The sequence below is a fragment of the Marmota monax genome, unplaced genomic scaffold, assembly GCF_021218885.2.
Source record: "Marmota monax isolate L192 unplaced genomic scaffold, Marmota_monax_Labrador192_F-V1.1 WCK01_AAM20220418_F8-fsc00051, whole genome shotgun sequence".
Classification (NCBI taxonomy): domain Eukaryota; kingdom Metazoa; phylum Chordata; class Mammalia; order Rodentia; family Sciuridae; genus Marmota; species Marmota monax.
This window is the reverse complement of record NW_026695202.1, coordinates 11707673-11731663: the sequence shown is the minus strand read 5'-3', so window position 1 is coordinate 11731663 and position 23991 is coordinate 11707673. Positions and strand designations below refer to the sequence as shown.

General features: G+C 39.1%; 1 protein-coding gene across 5 annotated transcripts in view; it reads right to left on the bottom strand.

Moving 5' to 3' along the window:
- Positions 1 to 23991, bottom strand: part of Tnrc6b (trinucleotide repeat containing adaptor 6B) — a 257060-nt gene that overhangs the window by 129776 nt on the left and 103293 nt on the right. Inside the window, exon 1 of one of the 5 annotated variants that reach the window (XM_058574303.1) lies at positions 5770 to 8863. The exons of the other annotated variants lie outside the window; for them this stretch is intronic. Coding sequence (XP_058430286.1) covers positions 5770 to 5774 — 5 coding nt within the window. The 5' untranslated portion in view covers positions 5775 to 8863. Of the gene's footprint in view, positions 1 to 5769; positions 8864 to 23991 lie in introns of those variants that run through there. 5 annotated transcript variants of the gene reach the window in all.

Genomic DNA, 23991 nt, shown 5'->3' with positions numbered 1-23991 from the left:
CAAAATGAAGGGGAATACTAAATTCCATGTTCTCCTTTGCCCTGTAACTCTAAGAAAAATTCATGGGAAACTCCTGAGAGACTTCTGATGCAAAACAGAATGTATGAAAAGAAGCCAAGCAAACGTGGATCAACTCGACATTAGACTAGAAGAACATAGGAACTTCAATAAAAAGAAAAGACTCGGCGCTGGTCCTGTCCTTGTCCAGGCAAGAGCTCTGCACGATTTCTGCACAGCTTCATGATCCTTGTGGCCATTAGAAAGAAGGGAGGCATTCTGTGGGCCATAAAAGCCTTTCTCGTTTATCAACAAAAGCAGACACTGCAAAGGGGAAGGAAACATTTACTAAGCAACTAATAAGCTAAGTGCCCAACCCTTACGTACAGCATTTCCTTTGTGCTTCACAACAGTATGCTATCCTCATTTTACAGATGAAGAAACAGAGGCCTATTACCACACAGCTAGTCCTGGTGACCTTAAACTCAAGTCTAACTCAAATACATTTTTATTGAGCACCTACTCCTGCCAAGCCCTGGTCTAGGTTCTGGGAACAGAACAGTGTGCAAGACAGGGAAGGAGGGAAGGTGTCTCTTCTCAGGTAAGCTTATAGTTCTATGGAAGAAATGCCCACTACACAAGTAGTATAATTTCAGATGGGATACAATTAAGGGGTATTAAAAATGGAAAACTGAGGGATGTGACAGAGTTAACAAGGCAGGCAACTTTGGGCTACAACATTCTCAGGGATAATCCAAAAGTTAATTTTTAAGAAGGAGCTAAAGAAAATAAGGATAGTCAGGCATGGTAGTGCACACCTGTAATCCCAGAGATTTGTGAGGCTGAGGCAGGAGGATCACAAGTTCAAAGCCAACCTCAGCAACTTAGTGAGGACCTAAGAAACCTAGTGAGACCTTGTCTCAAAAAAAAACCTAACAGGGCTGGGGATGTGGCTCACTGGTTAAGCATTCCTGGAAACAACTAGAAGCAAAAATAACCACTCATTCTCTAGGATTATTAGTAAAGAGAACTATAGTGTTAACCAAGTCAAAACTCAAAACCAGTAAGTTACACAGTTTCTAGTTAGCAAGTATTTCCACATGCACCAAGTAGCATCCAGAATTATGGTCTGACCAAATTAATTCTTAGATTCCTCAGCACCTACATCAGGGTATAATAAATGACTGCTGAATAAATATACAAAGGAAGGAAGAGAGACCATATTAAGACATCACTCTCATGGGTTAAATCCCTTTTCAAGCTAAGTGGCTTCAATTCACCTCACCCCACTCTGCCACCAGTCTTAATCTCAAGAAGCAGGTGAAGGAATCAGGATTAGTATAAACCCATAAACAATACTGTAGTAGGAAGCAATTAGCAAATGCTGCCCCCTCTCTAATCAGACAAGATCAGATGCATTCAGGGTGGGACGGCTGTAGGTCCCCAATGGTCAGAAACCCCATCTTACAATCACAAGTTCCACATAAAAAAATATATATATAATACTTAAATGATGACTCAAAACTAGTAAGAGTAATTATCTGACTTCTTTAAATATCAGCTCTCCCAACAAAGATACTCAGGATACTTCTGAACCCTGGCACTTATTCTTAATATTGCATACATAACACCAAGTTGAGATGACCTGTTTGTAACAACTTTTTAGACTGATATTCCTTAAGGAGAGGGATCCAAAGTACATTCACTTGTGTCATACCTCAAGCCAGGTAAATTGCAGACATCAAGGATTATATGATCAGAGTTATAAAAGTTAAATTCCCCCAAACCTTTCAGTCATGGAACAGCTGTGTAGGGTGAGAGTCACCCCATATCTCTTCTAACTACTAGGCCTGACCCGCAGGACCAGAAGGTCTCAGCATCACCTATCATTCCTGCAGGGTCTCTGAAATGGTTAAAGAGCTGGAGAAGCTACCAAAGTCTCTACTCCAAATTTTAGTAGTTTATTTTTAAAGACTGTCCTAGTGGCAAGAGCAAATAATAAATGGCCATTCAAAGCTCAACAACAGAGTTGGGTTCACACCATGGATCAAAGATGCCAATACTTTCTGGGAACCAGATGGAAGGCCTGAAAAACACTTTAGAATTAAGATACCATTTTTATTCCCTCCTCCTCCTCCTCCTCTTTTTTTTTTTTTTTTTTTTTTTGGTGGGGCTGGGGATTGTGCCCAGGGGTATTCTACCACAGAGCTATAGCCCTAGTTCTTTTTTTAAAATTAGTTTTTAGAATTTGAGACAAGGTCTTGCTGAATTGCAGAAGCTGGCCTCCAACTGGTGATCTTCCTGCCTCAGCCTCCTGAGCTGCTGGTATTACAGGAGGGTACCACCTCACCAGGCTAAAGACACCAGTTTTTTTTTGTTTTGGTGGTGCTGGGGATTGAACCCAGGACGTTCCTTGTGCATGCGAGGCAAGCACTCTACCAACTGAGCTATATATCCCAGCCCTAAAGATACCAATTTTGATAAACACTATCAGTTTTTGTGACATTTCAGTGATAAGCCTGGGGCATTTCTTTCTAAAACACAGCAGTATTGTGGATAATGACAGCACTATAAATCACGAGTCAGCATAAATTCAGATTGTGGGGAAGGAAGTTTAGTAAGGATCACATTTACTTTCTCCAATAAGAAACCTCCTCTGGGGGCTGAGAAATGGCTCAGTGATAGAGTGCTTACCTAGCATGCACAGGCCCTGAGTTCAATCTTAGCACAACACACACACACCAAAAAAAAAAAAAAAAAAAAGAGGAGGAGGAGGAGGGAGGGAGGGAGGGAGGGGGAAGGGGAAGGGGAAGGGGAAGGGAAAAGGAAGGAAGGAAGGAACGAACGAATGAACTTCCTTTGATTTTTAAAAAGTAAAACCACAACTGGGAGCCATGGTGCACACCTATAATTCCAGTAACTAGGGAGGCTGAGGCAGGAGGATGACAAGTTCCAGACCAGTGTCAGCAACTTAGCAAGACCCTGTCTCAAAATAAAACAGTAAAATGGACTACGGATGTAGTTTAGTAGTAAATCACCCCTGGGTTCAATTCAGTACCAAAAAAATAAAAAATAAATAGATTAAAAATAAATAAAAAGTAAAACCACAACATGCAAGTTTGAATACCTCTGGGTCGTGCTCTTCATAACATCAAGCACACCTTTTAAGTTTTTAAAGCTTCAATTCATACTACCCACAGAAAACCTTCAACAAAAGGCACAAACTGAATAATATCCATTTATACAAAGGACATATTACCTATTTTCGTTTGCTCTGAATGTCCACCGATTTGGTGAGCCACAAGGACTGGCTTTGCAGGAACTCAGATCCAAAATGGCAGCTGAGCTTGTAAAACTCACCAAAGCCATCATGCCTACTACCAGTGAGACCAGGCCTTATTTATATCAACTTTCAACTATCTCAGGGGGAAAAAACATTTATTTAAAAAAAAAAAAAAAAAAAAGCCAATGAATGAGATGGCCTTCTGCTAGTCGTTACCCTTCCCTTTTCTGCAGGAAAGCAGGCACCCTCTTTGGTTCCTCGGCTCTGCAAGCTGAATCAACCTGCCATTCACATGTTCACACAGTCCCCAAGAACAAGCTAAGGGCGAAACACGGAAAGCTGAGGTTTTCCTCTTTTCTTCAGTGAGGCCAACTTAGGAAATGGGTGTAAAATGAATCATCCAACAAGTAAAGCCCCAAATAATTGCTTTCATTTTCAGAAAACAACAAAAATCAGAGCTCTAATTTTCCTCGGGCCCACCTCAATGCAACACTCCCCACCACTAAGGTAATTCCTTTTTCTTTAAATTCCAACTGTAAAAATAAATTAAAGAGACAAATTGAGCTACCTCTTTAATGTCATGTTTCCAATCCCTCTGAACACAAAAGCTGAATTTATATCAGCAAAAAATTTACACTGAATCTAAACCATCACTTCTCTCCTATAACCATTACTAATACAACAACATTACTTTTTAAAAAAATAATAAAATACTTGCTCTTTAGAGACAGAGGACTTTAATTATCTTTATTATTCAAATGGAAAGTCTTTCGGTTAAATTAGCGTGAAAGTCCCTTCATCTACACACAATTGGCCCAAAGAAACAGGCCATTTTCAGCACAAGAGGCCAATCCATTTTAACAGTGAATAAAGCTTTTGAAAGCACTACACACCCTCTTCCAGACTGTCAAATTTTCAAAATGGTCCAGCATTTTTCCCATTTTATTTTTTTAACACTTTCAGACCCAGCAAATATCTCATAATTAGATTAATTAAAAAGGAAACAACAAAAAACACTGCTCCCTTCTGATCAAAATTATTCCATTTATGTTTAATTAGCTTTAATCCAAGCCTACATATTTAATGATGGGGATATGACAATTCAATCCATTTGCATATTTTAAATGCCTTTTCTAAACTATACTTTGTAACAGATTTAGAAGAACAGTCTCTTTCTCATGCCAATATGCCAAGGCATAAATCAGGAGGATACAAATTAAGGAAAAAAAGAGAAAAGAAAACAAGGCTTCTCAGAGCCAGGGATGTGCGAGGGGGTGGGGTGATCTACCCGGGTGGGGGCAGTTTACCCGCCACATCACAAACTACAGCCCTTTCAGCCCACCAGACCAGGAACCATTACATCACACCCTCACAATGATAGGGGGAGGTGGCTCTGAGAAAGCAAGTTTTCAGCTTTCTTTCCTCCCTGCTTACAGGCTTCCAGAATCCTGCATTAGGAGTAATGGAATTTAACTTGAGGCACTGCACAGTTTCGGGGGTTACTAGCAATCACACGGCTGCTTATTTATGTGACCCTAAATGACCACTTCACAATGGATACACGGCCGAAACCAGCAAACACACACACGTACACCCTGAATTTGTGCTGAAAAGCCTAGTTATTCATCTGTACCAAATTAAATGACAATTTTATTTCGTGGGGAATGGAGGCCAATCTAGAGGTGGAATTGGAAAAGAAACAATTCTTAATCAGAGTGAACAGCTGTTTATATCTTTAAGATATCATGTTTACAAGATAGTCCTACCATTTGGTTGAAACCATGATCAAAATAAAAGCGCATCTGGCTGCACATTTGAGCACACACAGAGACCCAATGCAAGCGAGCGCGCGCAGAGAGGGTGAGCCACATATTGCCGGGGAGGTTTTCAAGCTGAAGAATCTACAAACCCCAAACCTCTTGGCGTTCGCTCGCCCCCAACCTGAGGTTTAAAACGTATCAGGTCTTGCTTTAGGTTTTACATCTCTCTAGGAAGGATGGCGCGGTTTAAAAAAAAGAAGAAGAAGAAGAAGAAGGCTTTTCCATTCTAGGGCTTGTCCTCCCAGATCCTTTGTCGGCCTTAGCAGCCGAAAGAATGCAAACCCATTTATATTTATGCAAATTTTTGCAGCAGATTTAAGGGGGGAGGGGGAGGTCTGTGTTTTTTTTTAAAAATCCTCTTTCTAAATATCAAATTTCCAACTGCTTGCAGCTTTACTTATTTGCAAGAAAGAAAGGATGATGAAAATCTACATATAAGCTAAAAGTTCAATTCAATCATTTCAAATTTTAAATATTTTACCAAGTCTTTTCCATTTCCAAAATGCCGAACCAAAAGTACAACACGGGTCTGATTTACAAAGATTCATGAAATGTCTGAAGCCAGTCTCCATGCTAGACAAATGTCGATTTGCAACAGCACTAGTGAAAACGGTTAGACAAGATCCATATAAATCAATTGGTTTAAAAAAATTGAAAATATTTACCAACCTCATAAAGTGCAGCAGTGCTTAAATCCAGCAAATTGAGGCATACAAGGTAGAAATGGAAATGAAAAAAGGTCCAAAAAATGAATTCTTTTTGTCTATCTGTTTTTTTGTATTTTAAATATTCAGAAACCAGCAGAGACTCTGTCGGCCATTTTGGCTTGAACTAACTCTCTCTCTCACTCGCTCTCCCTCTTGCTCTCTCTCTCCCCCTCTGTCTCTAAAGGAAGCAGCTTTTTGTGACCTTCAAATAGAGGCGGATCATGTGACTTCGGGTAGGTTTGTCAATCAGGAAAGGGGAGGGAGTTGGGGCTGAAGCTGCCTTAAAGGGGAAGCAGCCCTTTTCCACTCGCTTTCGTTTGTGCAATGCTGTTATCTCATACTCCCGCCTACAGACACTGCATGTGAAAGTGGCAACAGCATAAGGGTAACAGATGAACAAAATAGAAAAACCTTTATTGGTTTATAGAAATATGCTCAGTTGCTAACGATTCTTGCAGATCCTGCCTCTTTATCTTGGCTGCCTTGCTAGTTATTCTCTAGATGTTTGGGCAAGCATAGGCTGGCAAATTCCTCTTTATAAGGGGGCTTAAACAAAGCTTTACCCAAACAAGCAACTTAAGGTGAAATACAGGGCACAACTGATTTCTGGCTAGCTCCTGAATGGCACAGAAAAAGACTGAAAGGGAATGTGCCCAAGCATAAACTGAGTGGCAATTCAGAGTGGCATCCCAAATCATACAACCCACAGCTGCAGAACAGGGACTGGTTTCCCAGTTCGGAACGTGACATTTATTGTTTTGTGTGGTGGCTCCTCCCCTAAACCCAAATAAAACCATGCTACAGCACTGCAAACTTGAGTTCCTCTGGGCTAAGGCAGGTCTGAGTCATCTTTAATCCCTTCCCCCACCTAAGGAAGTAGCTCAGCAACTGACAGAAACTAGGCACTAAATTAAAACCTACCTGGCTTCCAGCACCCCAAAGTCTCTTCTTCTCCCATAGGCATCTTGATTTCTACCCACCTAAGAAACCCACTCTGAGCTTGCCTCTCTAGCCCTGCAGCTGACAGGAAGTAGAACTTCATTAGTCAAGGGAAACCGCTCCTTTCTCTGGGCCTCGGTTTCAGCAGGTACAGAGTGTACACACTGGACATTCGAGAGTTCGGCTCTCAAACTCTCTACTTGGCTTCTTTTGTTGTAGCACTTCTGTTCACCTTATCCTGGCCATGTCAAAAATCAGTCACTGCCCAGGGAAAGCTTCTTAAACCTCCTCATCTAGACTGGGCCTTCCTGTTAAATAGTCCCATGACACCCTTTACGACTTCTTCAAAGCAATGGTCATAGCTGCAATTTAGTATTTGTGAAAAATATCTGCTTAATGTTGATCTTTCCCTGTAGACTGTAAACTGAGAGCATATACTGCATCTTTTTTCACTGCTCTGTGAGGCCCCACACCCAACCCCAAATAGCAAGTGAATAAATAAATGAATAAATTGCGTGGACCTCTATTAAAAGGCCTGGGCTAGCCAGGTGCAGTGGTTCAGGTCTGTAATCACAGCAACTGGGGAGGCTGAAGCAGGAAGATCACAAGTTCGAGGCCAACCTCAGCAACTTGGCAAGACCCTGTCTCAAAAACAGAAAGGACTAGAGTTGTAGCTCAATGTTTATGTAAAGTGCCCCTGGGTTCAATCCCCAGTACCAAAAAAGAGGATGGGGGGAGGCTGGGCTGATCAGGAAGAAATGTCCTGTGTAATTATAAGTAATTCAGATGAATGAAAGTCACATACTGTCCAGAAACGCCCATCCATTCTATCTGTTTTGAGGCTTAAAAAAACAAAACAACTAAAATGGTAGAAAGTCATTGAGATGGCCTGTGACTTACCAGACCCCACCTGTCTTTAGAAGCCAGGAAAGGTAGGTTTCCTGATGGTGCTTTTACCACGTGACCTAGGCTGACATGCCAGCAGGCAAAGAACTAAAGGACGCTGGAAACCAGGCTTTCCTTGAAAAGAAATCTGCTAATGCTGTCTAACCCCACACATTCTTCCTGGCTCCTGGGTCTTTACAACCTCCCTCCTTCACTTTTTCCACTCTGAGAAGAACAGGAAAGGCGCTGTTTCAGGGCAGGCAGAGGCCAGCGCCTAGACGATCTGGCAGCTTGGATATGTGTGGTATAAAATGCTTCCACTGTCTCTGCACAGTACTGAACAGAACAGACAGGCCCTAGACTGACAGTTGAGATGTAGGCAAAAGCAGGAAACTCCTAGGATGGAAATTCTGAACATTTACTCTATTTTTATCCTTCCAATACCTTCCAGATGAGTTACAGAAAGCCTTGGTAACATAGCGCATGCTCAATATGTTAAAGTGCATGGAGACTGACTATACAGCCACCTTGTTTTAATTTGTGATGGATATGATCACTTCATGAAACTGAATTGTCCAAGTCTCCGTTCCCCAAGGTAGAATATTACAGTACAAATGTTTTAATGTATTGTCTTGTATGTTAAATGACAAGCTGCACAAAAAGTCAGGAAACAGAAAAAACACATTTTGGGGGGTGGTGCCAGGGATTGAACTCAGGGGCACTCCACCACTGAGCCACACCCCTAGCCCTAGCACTGTTTTGTATTTTATTTAGAAACAGGGTCTCACTGATTTGCTTATACCTCACTTTTGCTGAAGCTGGCTTTGAATTCGCTATCCTCCTGCTTCAGCCTCCCTAGTTGCTGGGATTACAGGCGTGCGCCACTGCACCAGGCCAAAAAAACACATTTTGAGATAATGTTTTTTCTTCAACCTACAGACACTTTTGTGTGTGTGCAATACCTCTAAATTTAAAGGGTGATTTATCCAATTGCTCATCTAAAATAAACAAGTACAATAGTAAATATATGTAGCTCAGTGGTAGAGGACTTGTTTTGTACATGTGAGGCCTTGGGTTCAATCCTCAGCACTACAGAAAAATAAATAAAGATATTCTTTAAAAAATTCTAAATACATTATTCTCCTTGTGTTTCCAGACATATTGGACTCCACTGTATTTTATATTAACAATTAAACAATGTTTTAAAATTATTATTATACAGCATAGATATAAAGTAATAAAGCAATTTACCTTTTAAAACAAAAAACAAGAATTTATACATTCTAAAGAATGTTACCTTTCAAAGCTGGCACATTTGGCTGGGGATATAGCTCAGCTAGTAGAGTACTTGTCTCATGCACAAGGCCCTGGGTTCAATCCCCAGCAGCACAAAGGAAAAAAAAAAGCTGGCACCTTTGGAGGTTACTTATCATTACTCAAAATATTTTTATTAGAAAAAAACTTTTAAATAACAAACTGAACATTTAACTCAAAAATCTAGAAAGAAGAATCAGACATAGTGATGCACCCTTGCAATCCCAGCAATTTGGGAGACTGAGGCAGGAGGACCCTAAGTTCCAGGACAGCCTCAGAAATTCAGCGACACTTTATCTCAACGAATAAGAAGAGCTGAGGGCAGGGGTACCTCGGTAGTAGAGGACCCCTGGGTTTAATCCCTAGTACTTTTAAAAACAAAAAACTAGAAAAAGAGGGCTGGGGATGTAGCTTAGTGACAGGGTGCTTGCCTAGCAAGCTCAAACACCTGGATTGGATCCCCAGTACAGAAAAAAATAAATCTAAGAAAGAATCATAAACCCAAAAAAGATATTAATAATGATGAAAGTATAAATACAAAGTAATAACAGCAACAATAAAAGACTAGCCTAGATCAACAGAACCAACATCTCTGGTGGTGGTGGTGTTTGGCGATCCTGGGGATCTAACCCAGGGCCCTGCACATGCTACACAAGCACTCTACCACTGAGCAACAACCACCCCAGCCCCCACATCTGTTTCTTATTTATTGGGGTTTTTTTGGTACCAGCGATTGAACCCAGGATCACTTAACCACTGAGCCACATCCCCAGCCCTTTTTTTGTATTATGAGACAGGGTCTTATTAAGTTGGTGAGGCTAGCTTTGAACTTGCAATCCTCCTGCCTCAGTCCCCCAAGCCACTTGGGATTATAGGTGTGTGCTGCTTTTTGTTTTTAACACACAACAAAAGTAGATAATCTTTTAGGAAATCTGATCAATAAAAAAAAAGAGAGAGAGAAGTGATAAATGAACATTAGAACTGAGAAAGAGGATACAACTAAATTCAGAAAGGAGCTTTCACTTTGTATGAGAATTACACATAAGTTTATGTCAATAAACTTGAAGACTAAACCTGAAGAAAATGGATGATCGTCAAGGAAAATAGAAACTATCAAAATAAACTCAAGAAAATTAGAGAAACAACCACCCACAGCAGAAATTTATAAGCTATTCAAAAAACAGTCACTGAAACTACATCACCAATGTTTTTCTGAGTGAATTCTACCAAACTTTCATAGAACAGATAATTTCAATGTTACCTGTTCTAAAATTTATGAGTATATAAGGGAAAAGGTTCTTAATTTCTTCCGGAAGGCTAACATATATTCCTGAGCCCCATCTGGACTAAGATGGTACAAAAAATAAAACTGAAGACCAATCTTCACTTGTGAAGACAAATGCAAAAACCCTAAATGAAATATTAGCAAACAGAGTTCAGTAGTTTTAAACAAATAATTCATGTGACCGTGTAAAGTTCATATCAACAATACAAGAATGTTTAAATTTTGTGTTAATATAACTCTTCATTTGTTCAACAAGTGTGTAATAATAGCTGTGTAAGATTTTGTGCTAAGTGCTGGAAATACAATAGTTAGAAGGTTCTGGTCCACAGGGAGCCAGCATCCTCATAGGAGAAATACACACTTGGGGAGCCAGGTATTACTACTGAGGGAGACTTGCTTTATAGAGGTGGTTAGGGTAGGCTCCACTCAGGAGTGACCTTTCAGCTGGGCTGAAAAGCAGTTGCTTGGTGATCAAGGAACACGAGGGAACAACAGGAGGCTAGGACATGTGGGTGTGAGAGTGTGGTACAAGAGGACCCTTAAAAGGTTGAAGGAGCTGGGACAGTGATGCACGCCTGTGATCCCAGTGACTCAGGAGGGCTGAGGCAGGAGGATTCCAAGTTCCAAGCCAGCCTAGGCAACTCAGTGAGACCCTGTATCAAAATAAAAAATAAAAGGGTTGGGGTGTAGCTAGGTTGTAAAGTGTCCCTGGGTTCAATCCCTAGTACCAATATTTTTAAAAAAAAATACGTAGGAGGAGCTAGATTTTTTTGAGTCCTGCGGGCCATATAAGTTTTTTGTTTTTTTTAAGGAATAGTGGAAAGAAGACTTTTTTTGTTCGTTTATTTTGTATAACTGAAACATAATAATTGTACATGTTTATGAGATACAGTGTGATATTTCAATATAAGCAGATACTGTGTAATGATCAAATCAGGGTCACAGAAGAGTTCTCAGCAGAAGCGTGAATATAAGCACTTTCTCCATCAGTCACTCTACTTAATATCAAGAGTTTATAAGTTTATAAGGGGTCTATGAAAATGTTTGGGACCCAAAAAAACTCAAGTCCAAAATACAGAAAGAAAATTATAACTATAAAAATCAACAAAATTGCTTAAATGTCCTTGAAACACAACTATTCAGCAATTTCACTCACTGTTATGTTTAGCATTTATAAAATTCTCATTACATTCAAAAACAATTCTCACTTTACAAAAACTCCTAAATATGTTAACCATTAAGAAGTATTAGATACGGCTGGGGTTGTGGCTCAGTGGCAGAGCACTTGCCTCTCATGTATGTGTGAGGCACTGGGTTCCATCCTCAGCACCACATAACAAATAAAACAGAGGTAAGGAAGTTACAGAGTGTAGAAGAAGACAACATTTATTCTACATTTGGCAGATAAGACACATACATGAGGGGGCTTCAGATAAAGCTCAGAGGTAAAGTGCTTGCCCAGTATGAGTAAGGCCCTGGGTTCACAAAAAGGAAAAAGGAAAAAAGACACACATGAGACAGTCCACAAGAGAATGTAAGATAAATTGTGAACTGTATGACTCTGCCTTGAGAGAGACAGGAGTGAGAAAATGGAGGTAGTATACAGCTCAGCTCTGCTAACTTCAAAGGAAGGGCAGGGTTAGAATTGTCAACCACAGTGGCTTTGCTGTGAATCTCATGGAAGCCTAAGCTGCAGGACCCTTGTGTTTACTGCCCCTCCCAGATCCCTAAGAGGAGTGTGAACAATGATCCTCCTATTTGTCCTCTACAATGTATGCTTTCAAGTTTTATTGTGGTTAAAGAAAATAAAAACAAACCCTGCATCATATAAAATTTACCACTTTAACCACTGTAAGTGTACAGTTCAGCTCAGTACTATTAAATATTAGTATATTCACATTGTGGTGAAATAAATATCTAATATATTTTCATCTAGCAAATGTGAAATTCTCTAATTCTCAAGTCCTCCCACCCCCAAGGCACTGTTGTGTTTTCTTTGATTCTAACTGCTCTAAGGATTCCCCCCTCCACACCGGTACTGGGGATTGAATCCAGGGATGTTCTACCACTGAGCTATATCCTCAGACCTTGTTTTTATTTTGAGATAGGATCTATCTCAATTGTTGAGGCTGGCCTTGAAATTGTGATCCTCCTGCCTCAGCCTCCTGAGTTGCTAGGATTATAGGTATGTGCCATCACATCTGGCTCTAAATATTTTATATAAGTGGAATCATACAATACTCATCTTTTTTCTGTGACTGGTTTCTTTCCATTAGCATTATTTCCTTGGGGTTCACCCATGTTATAATATGTAACAGGATTTCCCTCCTTTTTAAGGTTGAATAATATTCCATTGTGTGAGATAGCACATTTTGTACAACCACTCATCTGCCGATGAATATTGAGTTTGCCTTTGCCTTCTTTGGCATGAGTGCACAATGATGCTATGAGGAAGGGTATGCAAATATCACTTCCAGACCCTGCTTTCAACCCTTTTGGAGTTATACTCAGAAGAGGAACTGCTGATCATAATGGTAATTCTGTTTTTAATTTTCTGAGGAGCTCCATACTATTTTCCATAGAAGCTGCATCATTTTTGCAGCTGTACCAACAGTGCACAAGGCTCTGCATCCCTAACAGCTCCTGTTACTTGCCGGATTTTGTTTAAACAGCAACCATCATAATGGGTGTGGGGGTGACAATCTCACTGTAATTTTGATTTGCAATTTTCTGATAATTCATAATAGTAAGCATCATTTCACATGCTTGTCGACCATTTCTGGAGAAATGTCTATTCAAGTTCTTTGCCCATTTTTTTAATCAGGTTTGTCTCCCCACCTCCCTTGCCTTTATAGCACTAGGGATGGAACCCAGGGGTGCTTTAACTGGGCTACATCCCTGGCCCTTTAAAAATTTCTTTATTTTGACAGGGTCACATTAAGTTGCTGAGGCTGGCTTGGAATTGGGATCCTCCTGCCTCAGCCTACTGAGTCCCTGGGCTTACAGGCATGTGCCCCTATGCTCAGCAGATTGATTTTTTTGTTGTTGTTGCTACTGAGTTGTAGAAGTCCCTTATTACATATATCTTGAATATTCACCTCTTACTAGAATTTTTTTTTTTTTTTGTACTGGGAATTAAACCCAAGGGCACTTAACCACTGAGTTACATCCCTACCCCTTTTTTAAGACTGGGTCTCACTGAATTGCTTAGGGCCTCACTAAATTGCTGAGGCTGGCTTTGAACTTGTGATCCTCCTGCTTCAGCCTCCTGAGCCACTGGGATTACAGGTGTGCACCACTGCACCTGGCTCAGATGTATGATTTGCAAGGTTTCTCCAATGGTAGGCTGGAGAAACGCATCTCTAAATTGTCCAGGCTGGCCTGGGATTTACAGTCTTCCTCCCCCAGCTCCTGGGTCACTGGGATTACAAGTGTGCACCACCAGTACACTGCCTTTTAATTCTGTAGTATGCTTTGATGCACAAGGTCTTGAAGTCTGACATAATCTCACTTGGCTATTTTTGCCTGTTATATCTAAGAGATCATTGCCAATTAGATTTTTCTCCCCACACTGGTGATGGATTGAAGCCAGAGCCTCCTACATGCTAGATAAACCCTTTACCACTGAGTTACACATTCCCAGACCTCACCAAGCTTCTTCTCCTGTTTTTTTCCTATGATTTTTATACTTTACTCTTTAACCTATTGATTTTTCTGTGATGTAGAAAGGGCCCAACTTCCTTAATTTGCATGATTCCCCAGCATCATATGTTGAAGTGACTGTCCTCTCCACACTGAATGGTCCTGATAATCTTGTCTATAATCATTTGACGAATATGCACAGGTTTATTTCTGGACTTTCTGGTCTATTCCATGGCCTATTTGTTGGTCTTTAAGCCATGGTCCTTATGCCAGTACCACAATGGTTTGATTATTGTAGCTTTGGAATATGTTACAAAAATTAGGAGGAGTGAATCGTTCAACTTTGTTTTAAGTGGCCCCTTAACTTTTCCTTTTTTAGATTTTTACTTCTATTTTTATTTATTTATTTCATTTATTTATTTATTGTAGTACTGGGGATTGAACCCCTGATGCTCTACCATGGAGCTACAACCCCAAATCTTTATATTGGTGGGGGGCAGGGTACCAGGGATTGAACTCAGGGACACTCACCACTAAGCCACATCCCCAGCCCTTTTTTTTGTATTTTATTTATGGACAGGATCTCATTGAATTGCTTAGTGCCTCATTTTTGCTGGGGCTGGCTTTGAACTCATGTTCCTCTTGCCTCAGCTTCCCGAGCTGCTGGGATTACAGGCACATGCCACCACACCCAGCTATATATTTTATTCTGGGACAAGGTCTCACTAAATTGTCAAGGCTAGCCTTAAACTTGCAATCCTCCTTCCTCAGCCCCTTGAGTCACTGGGATTACCAGGTGTGGATCACTATACCTGGCTATTTTTGGGGTGAGGGGGGCAGGTGGTGCTGAGGACTGAACCCATGGCCTCATGAATGCTAGTACTCTATCACTTAGCTACATTCCCTTATTTCCCCACCCCCAGTTTATTTTTATAAACTACCAAAGCAAGTATTTTCATCACCACCTTAACCCAGACTCTTTTTTTCTTAAATATATGTATTTTTGGTGTTGATGGACCTTTATTTTATTCATTTATTTATATGCAGTGGTGAGAATCGAACCCAGTGCCTCACACATGCTAGGCAAAGGCTCTACCACTGAGCCACATCCCCATCCCCTTAACCCAGATTCTTTTTCTTTCTTTCTTTCTTTTTTGTTGGGGGGTACTGGGGATTGAACTTGGGGGCACTCGACCACTGAGCCACATCCCCAGCTCTATTTTGGATTTTATTTGAGAGATAGGGTCTCACTGAGTTGCTTAGCACCTTGCTTTTGCTGAGGCTGGCTTTGAACTCGTGATCCTCCTGCCTCAGCTTCCCAAGCCACTGGAATTAAAGGCATGTGCAACCATGCCCGGCTTAACCCAGATTCTTAAGACCACATATCCCCACTTTCTTTCTGTCATGGTTCCCCTGATATCAGTGGAGTTAAGAGTGGCTATAGACATTCTGCAGATCCTCTAAGAGAAACTTATTTTAGGAATGTGTTTATTTATTATAAAGATCCCTTACACTGTACCTTTTTTTTTGGGGGGGGGGGTACCAGGGATTAAACCCAGGGGTGCTTAACCACTGAGCCATATCCCCACCTCTTTTTACTTTTTATTTTGAGACAGCATATCACTAAGTTGCTTAAAAGCCTCAATAAGCTGCTAAGGCTGGCTTTGAACTTGTGACCCTTCTGCCTCAGCCTCCCAAGCCGCCAGGATTACAGGTGTGCACCACCACGCCAGGCTTGCACTATACATTTCAAATAGCCAGAAGAGAGGGTTTTGAATGTTCTCATAACAAAGAAATAATAAACGTTTAAGGTAAAGAGTATGTTAATTACTCTGACTTAATCACTATATAATGTATTCATGTATAAAACATCATATTATATTCCATAAGTATGTATGTTAATAACATTTTAAAAATACATATTTACTTTTAAATCTAATTTTTTATTTGAAATTAATTTTCATTTCCTTAAAGAGCATTCTCACAAAATATTAATTTGTTCCTGGCTAGAAAGGAGGGTCTGATTGTCAGAACAGAGGCACATACTGGGAAAGGAAATCAAATGTATGTACATGGTTCATGGAAGAGACTTTAAGAGGCAGCACTCAGAAGAACAGGAAGTTTCTGAAATAGAGGTAAGAAGACTAACGGCATTTTATAAAAGTCCTTAAAAGCTAAGAAAATGAGGCAGGCAGTAACCCCACCTGTTACTTGCCTGTAACCCCACCAATTTGAAGGCCTGAGGCAGAAAGATCACTGGTTCAGAAGCCACCCTCAGCAACTCTGAGAGACCCTCAGCGGAGACTCTGTCTCAAAATAAAAAATAAAAAGGGTGGAAATGTAGCTCAGTGGCAAAGCACCTCTGGGTATAATCCCCAGTATCAAAACAAACAAACAAAGCTAAGAAAACGTTCAGACAGTTCTAGAAGCACTGAATACCAAGTCAAAAACATTACCAAATCACTTCTTCTTTTTCTAGTAACAAATAAAATGCTAGAATTTCAAGATTTTTTAATAACCCCAGCTTAGGTTTTCAAAGTGATAGGCAAAATAGGGACAAAGATGTAGGGACATTTTCATTAATTCAATATGTGCTTAGTGATGCTTTTATGTGACAGGCACTTTTCTAGGCAAGGACCAAGACAACAAAAATCTGTCCTTGTAGAGCTAAAGATCAAGTATAAAGCCTCACTGAACCTGACCTTCTGGCTGCCCACCTCTCCCACTCCTCTCTATCTCACCCCACAGATGACTAGTTGAAGAGAAACCCAAGGAGGGTGCTCAGGACAGAACTGGTGCCTACCCTCTAGTGATCCATCATGAAATTTGGGGAAAATAAACACTAGCTTCCTTTGGGGCAGCCCTGGAGTTTCTTGATGCTGACCTACTTATCTTGACCTATATTACATACTGATGAAGAGCCAAAACATTTTACAACTACATGACAACGATATCCACGGGAAAGAAGCCTTAAATTAAACACCATTTTCAAGAAGAAAAGAAGAATAAACACATTTTATGTTTCAAGTAAAGGCATAGTATTTGTCTATAAGTAAAATATAAGCAAAATAAAACTTTTATTTATAAAATTAATTTCAATTTTCTGGAAGCTATATGATCAACCCTATCCACCATTGTTTCAAGTCATCGCCTTAGCCTAAAAGTAAGAGAAACTTGGAGTATGCAGTAGGTGGGAAACATATGTACTGAAGGAACTCTTACTGTGGTTCAGGTATCCAAGAAGAACTTCATAAAATAGGCTCCAGAACTTATTTGTTATGATTCCAAGACACTTAGAGAAAAAAAAGACATTTTCAGAGAGTTCATTTTTTAAGCAACTTAAGTGCAAATTAGAAAATTTATTACAAAAGAAAGTTTCCCATAGATATAGTACAAAATGTTGATGATTTTACTCAAGTTTCCAAAAGCAAAATTTCCATGAGCATAAAATATCATCTACTGAACTTCTTGTGGCATTTTCTAAATACAAATTAAACTTAAAATAAAACTTATTTCTCCTCCCCCTCCAAATATGAAAAGATTATATAGAAAAGCTTACTACTATATAATAACTGAGTTCACTGGGAGTTCCATTTAGCACTTCTTTTTTTTCTTTTTTTTGGTACCAGGGATTGAACTCAGAGGCATTTAACCACTGAGCCACATCTCGGCCTTATTTTGTATTTTATTTAGAGACAGGGTCTCTCTGAGTTGCTCAGCACTGAGCCATTGCTGAGGCTGGCTTTGAGCTGGGATGTCGCTTAGTGGTAGAGCACTTCCGTGGCCTCCGGAGCCAATGGGACTATAGGTGTACACTCACCGTGCTGAGCCATTCCGAATTCTTTTTTTTTTTTAAAATATCTTTTTAATTGTAGTTGGACACAATATCTTTATTTATTTTTATGTGGTGCTGAGGATCAAACCCAGTGCCTCACACATGCGAGGCAGGCACTCTACCACTTAGCCACAACCTCAACATGCACTTTTTTCTTCTTCCTCCTTTTTTTTTTTTTTGGTACTGGGGATTGAACTTTACCACTGAGCCACATCCCCAGCCCTTTTTTATTTTGAGAAAGGGTCTTGTTAAGTTGCTGACCTCAAACTCGCCAGTCTCCTGTCTTAGCCTCCTGAGTCACTGGGATTATGAGTGTACATCACAGCCACTAGGCTCAACAAGCATGTATTTTAATGATTCAAAGGAAGAAAGAAAAAAAAAGTTGAAAAACACAAAATTTTTTTTAAAAAAACCTTTCTATGCTCAACTACCAACATCTGTGTTTTGAAGATGATTATCTGTAAAATTCACGATCTGAAAATATTTCTATATTTTCTGTATTTAGCAAACACTATAGAGCTGTCCAACATTTTTAAACAAACAACCAAATTAATAATTCCCAAAAAGCTTAGTGTTAGATTGGTAGTCAAATATGAAATAAGGAATATCCTAAAAGAAACTTCTTTTTTTTTTTTTTTTTGCAGTGCTGGGAATCAAATTCAGACCTTGCCACGCAAGTGCTCTACCACTAAGCTATATCCCCAGCCCAGGAATCTTCACTATAAATATTTGGGGAGAATAAATGTTTATAAATTGCATTACAGTATGAGATGAACCCAACAAAGACAGTCACATATAAAGTAAGGAGTTAGCTTAAGAACAGAAATAAAGACAAGGTAAGGACAAATTGTTAGAACTTCTGAAAGGTCTATGTAATCAATAATTTAGAAAAATAAAAAAGGGCATTTTTTAACTAGGCATTTGGATTGGGAAGAATGTAATTAGGAAACAGAGAATTTAATCAAGACGTTAGAAGTTAAGTCCCTTAAAAATATTAACTAGGGCTGGGAATATAACTTGCATGCACAAGACTTTGGGTTCAATCCCCAGCACCACAAAAAAAAAAATACCTGGAAGGGTGGGAGTGGTGTCCCACACCTGTAATTCCTCCGAAGTGGGAGGCTGAGACAGGAAGAAGGATCAAAAGTTTAAGGCCAATCTCAGCAACTTACAGAGACCTTGTCTCAAAATAAAAAATAAAAGGGCTGGGAAAATAACTCAGTGGTAGCGTGCTCCTGGGTGCAATCCCTAGTACCACAAATTAAAAAACAAAATAATAAAACAAAAACAATAACAAAAACCCCACAACCGACTAGAGCACAAAGTCCCATCACACCACACTGGGTATGAACAACAATGCAGACAACATTCTTCACCTGAGTCTTCAATATTAAATTGTCTTCAACACTTTGATTTCCTTATTAGTCTCTCCTGCAGCCTCTCAACAGATGCTCCATTAGAGAGCAAAATAAAAACAGATGGTACCATAAGACAGTAGATATGGAAATACAGGGATTGATATTTTATCAAATCCCTAAAAAGGGGATGCTGTCTATAAAGCACATCATGAATTGAGATTTTTAAAACTTTAAATAATGTTTTATTTAATATATACAAAAGATTATCATTTCAACATAAAATCAATTCAAAAGTTAATGATTTATATGTACACATGTCAATACATCTATCCAGATATATCATGGTACTGGGGATCAAACTCAGGGTGCTCTTCTGAACTACATCCCCAGCCCTCTTGTGTTTTGAGACAGGGTCTCACTAAGTTGCCCAAACTGGTCTTTAACTTGCAATCCTCCATCTGAGCTGCTGAATTACAAGTGTGCACTTAATGGAATCAGCACCAAAACAGACATAAAGACCAACAGAACAGAAGACACAGAGACAAACCCACATAAATAGTCGTTTCATACTAAATAAAAGCACCATAAATATACATTGGAGGGGCTCGGGATGTGGCTCAAGTGGTATCGCACTCGCCTGGCATGCGCGAGGCACTGGGTTCGATCCTCAGCACCACATAAAAATAAAATAAAGGTGTTGTGTCCACTGAGAACTAAAAAATAAATATTTAAATATATATATATATATATATATATATATATAACCTGCAGCAAAAAAAAAAAATATATATATATATACACATTGGAGAAAAGATGGCTTCTTCAACAAATGGTGCTGGGAAAACTGGAAATCCATATGTAGCAGAATTAAATAGAACCCTATATCTCACCATGCACAATTCAAATTGGATCAAGGACCTAGGCATTAGACCAGGGACCCTACATCTTCTAGATTTAGGCCCAACTCTCCATCAGCCGGCTTAGGAACCAACTTCTTCAATAAGACTACTAAAGCACAAGAAGTAAAATCAAGAATCAATAAATGGGAGGGTATCAAACTAAAAAGCTTCTTCACAACAAAAGAAACAATCAAGAATGTGAGGAGACAGCCTATAGAATGGGAGAAAATCTTTGCCATCTGTACCTCAGATAGAGCATTAAATCTCCAGGATATATAAAGAACCCAAACAACTTAACACGAAAAAACAAATAACCCAATCAATAAATGGGCAAAGGAACTGAACAAGCATTTTACAGGAAAAATACAAATAATCAACAAATATATGAAAAAATGTTCAACACTCTAGCAATTAGAGAAATGCTAATTAAAACCACACTGAGATTCCATCTCACTCCAGTCTGAATGACAATTATCAAGCAAAAATAAATGTGGGGGAAAAGGTTTACTCACACACTGCTAGTGGGGATACAAATTGGGGCTACCACTCTAGAAAGCAGAATGGAGATTACTCAGAAAACTTGGAATAGAAACACCATATAACTCAGTTATCCCACTACTCAGTATATACCCAAAGGACTTAAAATCAACATACTACAGTAACGCAACCACATCAATGTTTATAGCAGTTCAATTCACAATAGCTAAGCAACAGAACCCACTGAGGTGCCTTATAACAGATGATTGGATAAAGAAAATATGGTACATATACACAATGGAATATTACTCAGCCATAAAGAAGAATGAAATTATGGCATTTACTGGTAAATGTGAAATAAGCCAATCCCCAAAATCCAAAGGCTGAATGTTCTTTCTGATGTGCGGATGCTAATACACAATAAGGTGGAGAAGGGAAGAACAGAAGTTCACTGGATTAGACAAAGGGGAATAAAGAGAAGAGAGGGGAGAATGGGCATAGGAAAGTCAGTAGAATGAATTGGACTTAACTTTCCTATGTTCATATATTAATACATGGCCAGTGAAACTCCACATCATATACAATCACAAGAATGAGATCCTAATTAGAATAAGTTATACTCCATGTATGTATAGTATGTCAAAATACACTCTACTGTCATGTATATCTAAAAAGAATAAAATTAAAAACAAGTGTGCACTTAACGTTATATAATTTTCTATATTAAGCCTTTAAAATTTAGGCTGCAATTTCCATTTAAAGTACATTTTAATTTGATCATTAAGTTTTAAAATTTTGTTTTGTTTTGTTTTTTACTATTGGGGATGGAACCCAGGGGTGCTTTACTAATGAACCACATCCCCATTCCTTTTTATTTTTATTTTGAGACAGAGTGTCAGTAAATTGCTGAGGCTGACCTTAAATGTGCTATCCTCTTCCTCCAGCATCCATAGTAGCTGGGATTAAAGGTGTTAACCATCATGTTGATTTCATTAAGGTTTTTTGTTGTTGTTTTTGCAGTGCTGGGAATTGAACCCACTAAAATTGTGGTAAATAAAGGTCTGGAGGCACAGTTCAGTGGTGGTGTATTTGCCTGGCATTCACAAGGCCCTGGGTTCTGTTACTAGCATCAAAATAAAATAAATAATGAATTGTGATTTAAAAACAAAAACAAAAACAAAACATGTATCACCTCAACCTCTCCTTTATTTTTCTCTTTGTTTTTGCAGTGCTGGGGCCTTGCACATGCCTGGCAAACCATCTACCACTGAGCTATACCCTGAACCCCATCTTAACCATTTTTAAATGTATAGTTCAGTAGAGTTCAGTCAGTGTATTTCTATATATATAACACATCTCTAGAACTTTTTCATCTTGCAAAACTGAAACTCTATGCCCATTGAACATTAATTCCCCTTAGCCCTTGGCATTTATTTATTTATTTTTAATTTTTTTTTTTTTTAAAGTCTTTTTTTTTTTTTTAATTTATTTATTTTTTTTAGTTCTCGGCGGACACAACATCTTTGTTGGTATGTGGTGCTGAGTATCGAACCCGGGCCGCACGCATGCCAGGCGAGCGCGCTACCGCTTGAGCCACATCCCCAGCCCCTATTTTTAATTTTGAGACAGGGTTTCACCGAGTTGTTTAGGGCCTCACTAAGTTGCTGAGGCTGGCTTTGAACTCTCCATCCTACTGCCTCAGCCTCCCAAGCCGCTGGGATTACAAGTGTGCACCACAGTGCCCAGTTTATTGTAAATACTTTGAGTAGAATTATATAGTATTTGTCTTTTTGTGACTGGCTTATTTTGCTTAGCATGATGATGTCAACGTGTATCCATGTTGTAGCCACATGACAAGGGTTTTTTTTCTTTTTAAGGCTGCACAATTTCCACTGCATATACACATGAGTGCCATATTTTGCTCAGCCTTTCATCTGTGGGGGGGCGTCTAGGCTGCTCCCACCTCCTGGCTCCTGTGAGTAATGCTGCAGTGGCATGGGTGTGCAAATGTCCCTTCAGCATTCTGCTTTCACTCCTGCGATCCCAGAGGCTAGGGAGGCTGAGGCAGGAGGATCATGAATTCAAAGCCAGCCTCAGCAACTTAGTAAGGCACTCTGCAACTCAGAGAGAGACCCTGTCTCTCAATAAAATATGTAAAGAGGGCTGAGGATGTGGTTAAGAGCCCTTGGCTTCAATCCCCAGTACAAAAAAAAAGGCAATTATGCTTTCAGAGATTTGTTTTTAATAATGGCCTTTCATAAAATGAACCAAAAAATTAAAATGTTGTCAACGAAAGTTTACTAAGCAAACTGAATTATTTTTAGCAAAGACAAGTATCTTTTGAGAGTATGAGTCAACTTCAGCACTGAAATTTAAAATTTAAACTTGTTTATATATTATACTGATAAAGAAGGAAGTGAAAGAGACCAAACTCACCTTATCACCACACCAAAACTGATTTAACTTTGAAATTGCTTAAAACAATCTTCCAACAAACATCTAGGCCATGATGGGTATCATAAAAAAATCCAAATCAAAACTACATCTATAGGGCTGCAGTTGTGGCTCAGAGTAGAGAGTTCCCCCAGCACAGGCAAGAACCTGGGTTTGATCCTCAGCACCACATAAAAATAAATTAATTAAAGATAGTGGGTCCAACTACAACTAAAAAATAAGTATTAAACAAAAAAACTACATGGATAACCTGCCTAAGTAGAAACACAGTATCCAAATGAGCTTTCCAAAAGCATGGTAAAATAACCAAGAAGCAAAAATGTGTTTATGTTGCTTTTTGGTAAGATGTCATAGTTTTTATATTTACTCCTGAGTTATACATGTCATGGAATTAAAGCCGTGTAATTTTAATGTAGTAATTATATGGCAATCAACTTAACTTGTCTACTTTGCTACAGTAGTTCTTTTAAAGTGAATATCCTCAGAAAATGATTACATTAGATATAGTAAAATAAGCCCCATTCAAAAGCAACACCATTGAAACTATTGTTTAAAACTATACACTCTAAAATCTCACTCATGCACACACACTGAAATTCAGCACAATCAATCAAAATATTAATAGTTTAGCACAGATAGTTTTCATTATCAAAAGTCTATTATTTTGGGCCGGCGTTGTAGCTCAGCAGTAGAGCACTTGTCTAGCACGTGTGAGGCCCTGGATTCAATCCTCAGCACCACATAAGATAAATAAATAAATTATAAAGGTTAAAAAATCTAATATTTTTTAAGAGAGCTTTATGCATGCATGGCACCCTTAACTTCCCTTTTAACAGATCTTAATTCTACTGAAACACCACAGAAATGAAATAATTTTTTAAGGCTTCCAGAATATATAATCAAAATGTTAAATGAGGAAACAAACAAAGTGGCACAGATCATCCAACAAGGTAATTTCAGTCCTAACACTTCAAGAATTTGCTTTCTGATCCTCAGAAAGTAACATCACCTGTGTCCTCTGGATTCCACACAGTGAAACAGCTACTCATAAGGACCAATGTCAACGGATAAGAGCCATTCTGGAAATCACTTCGGA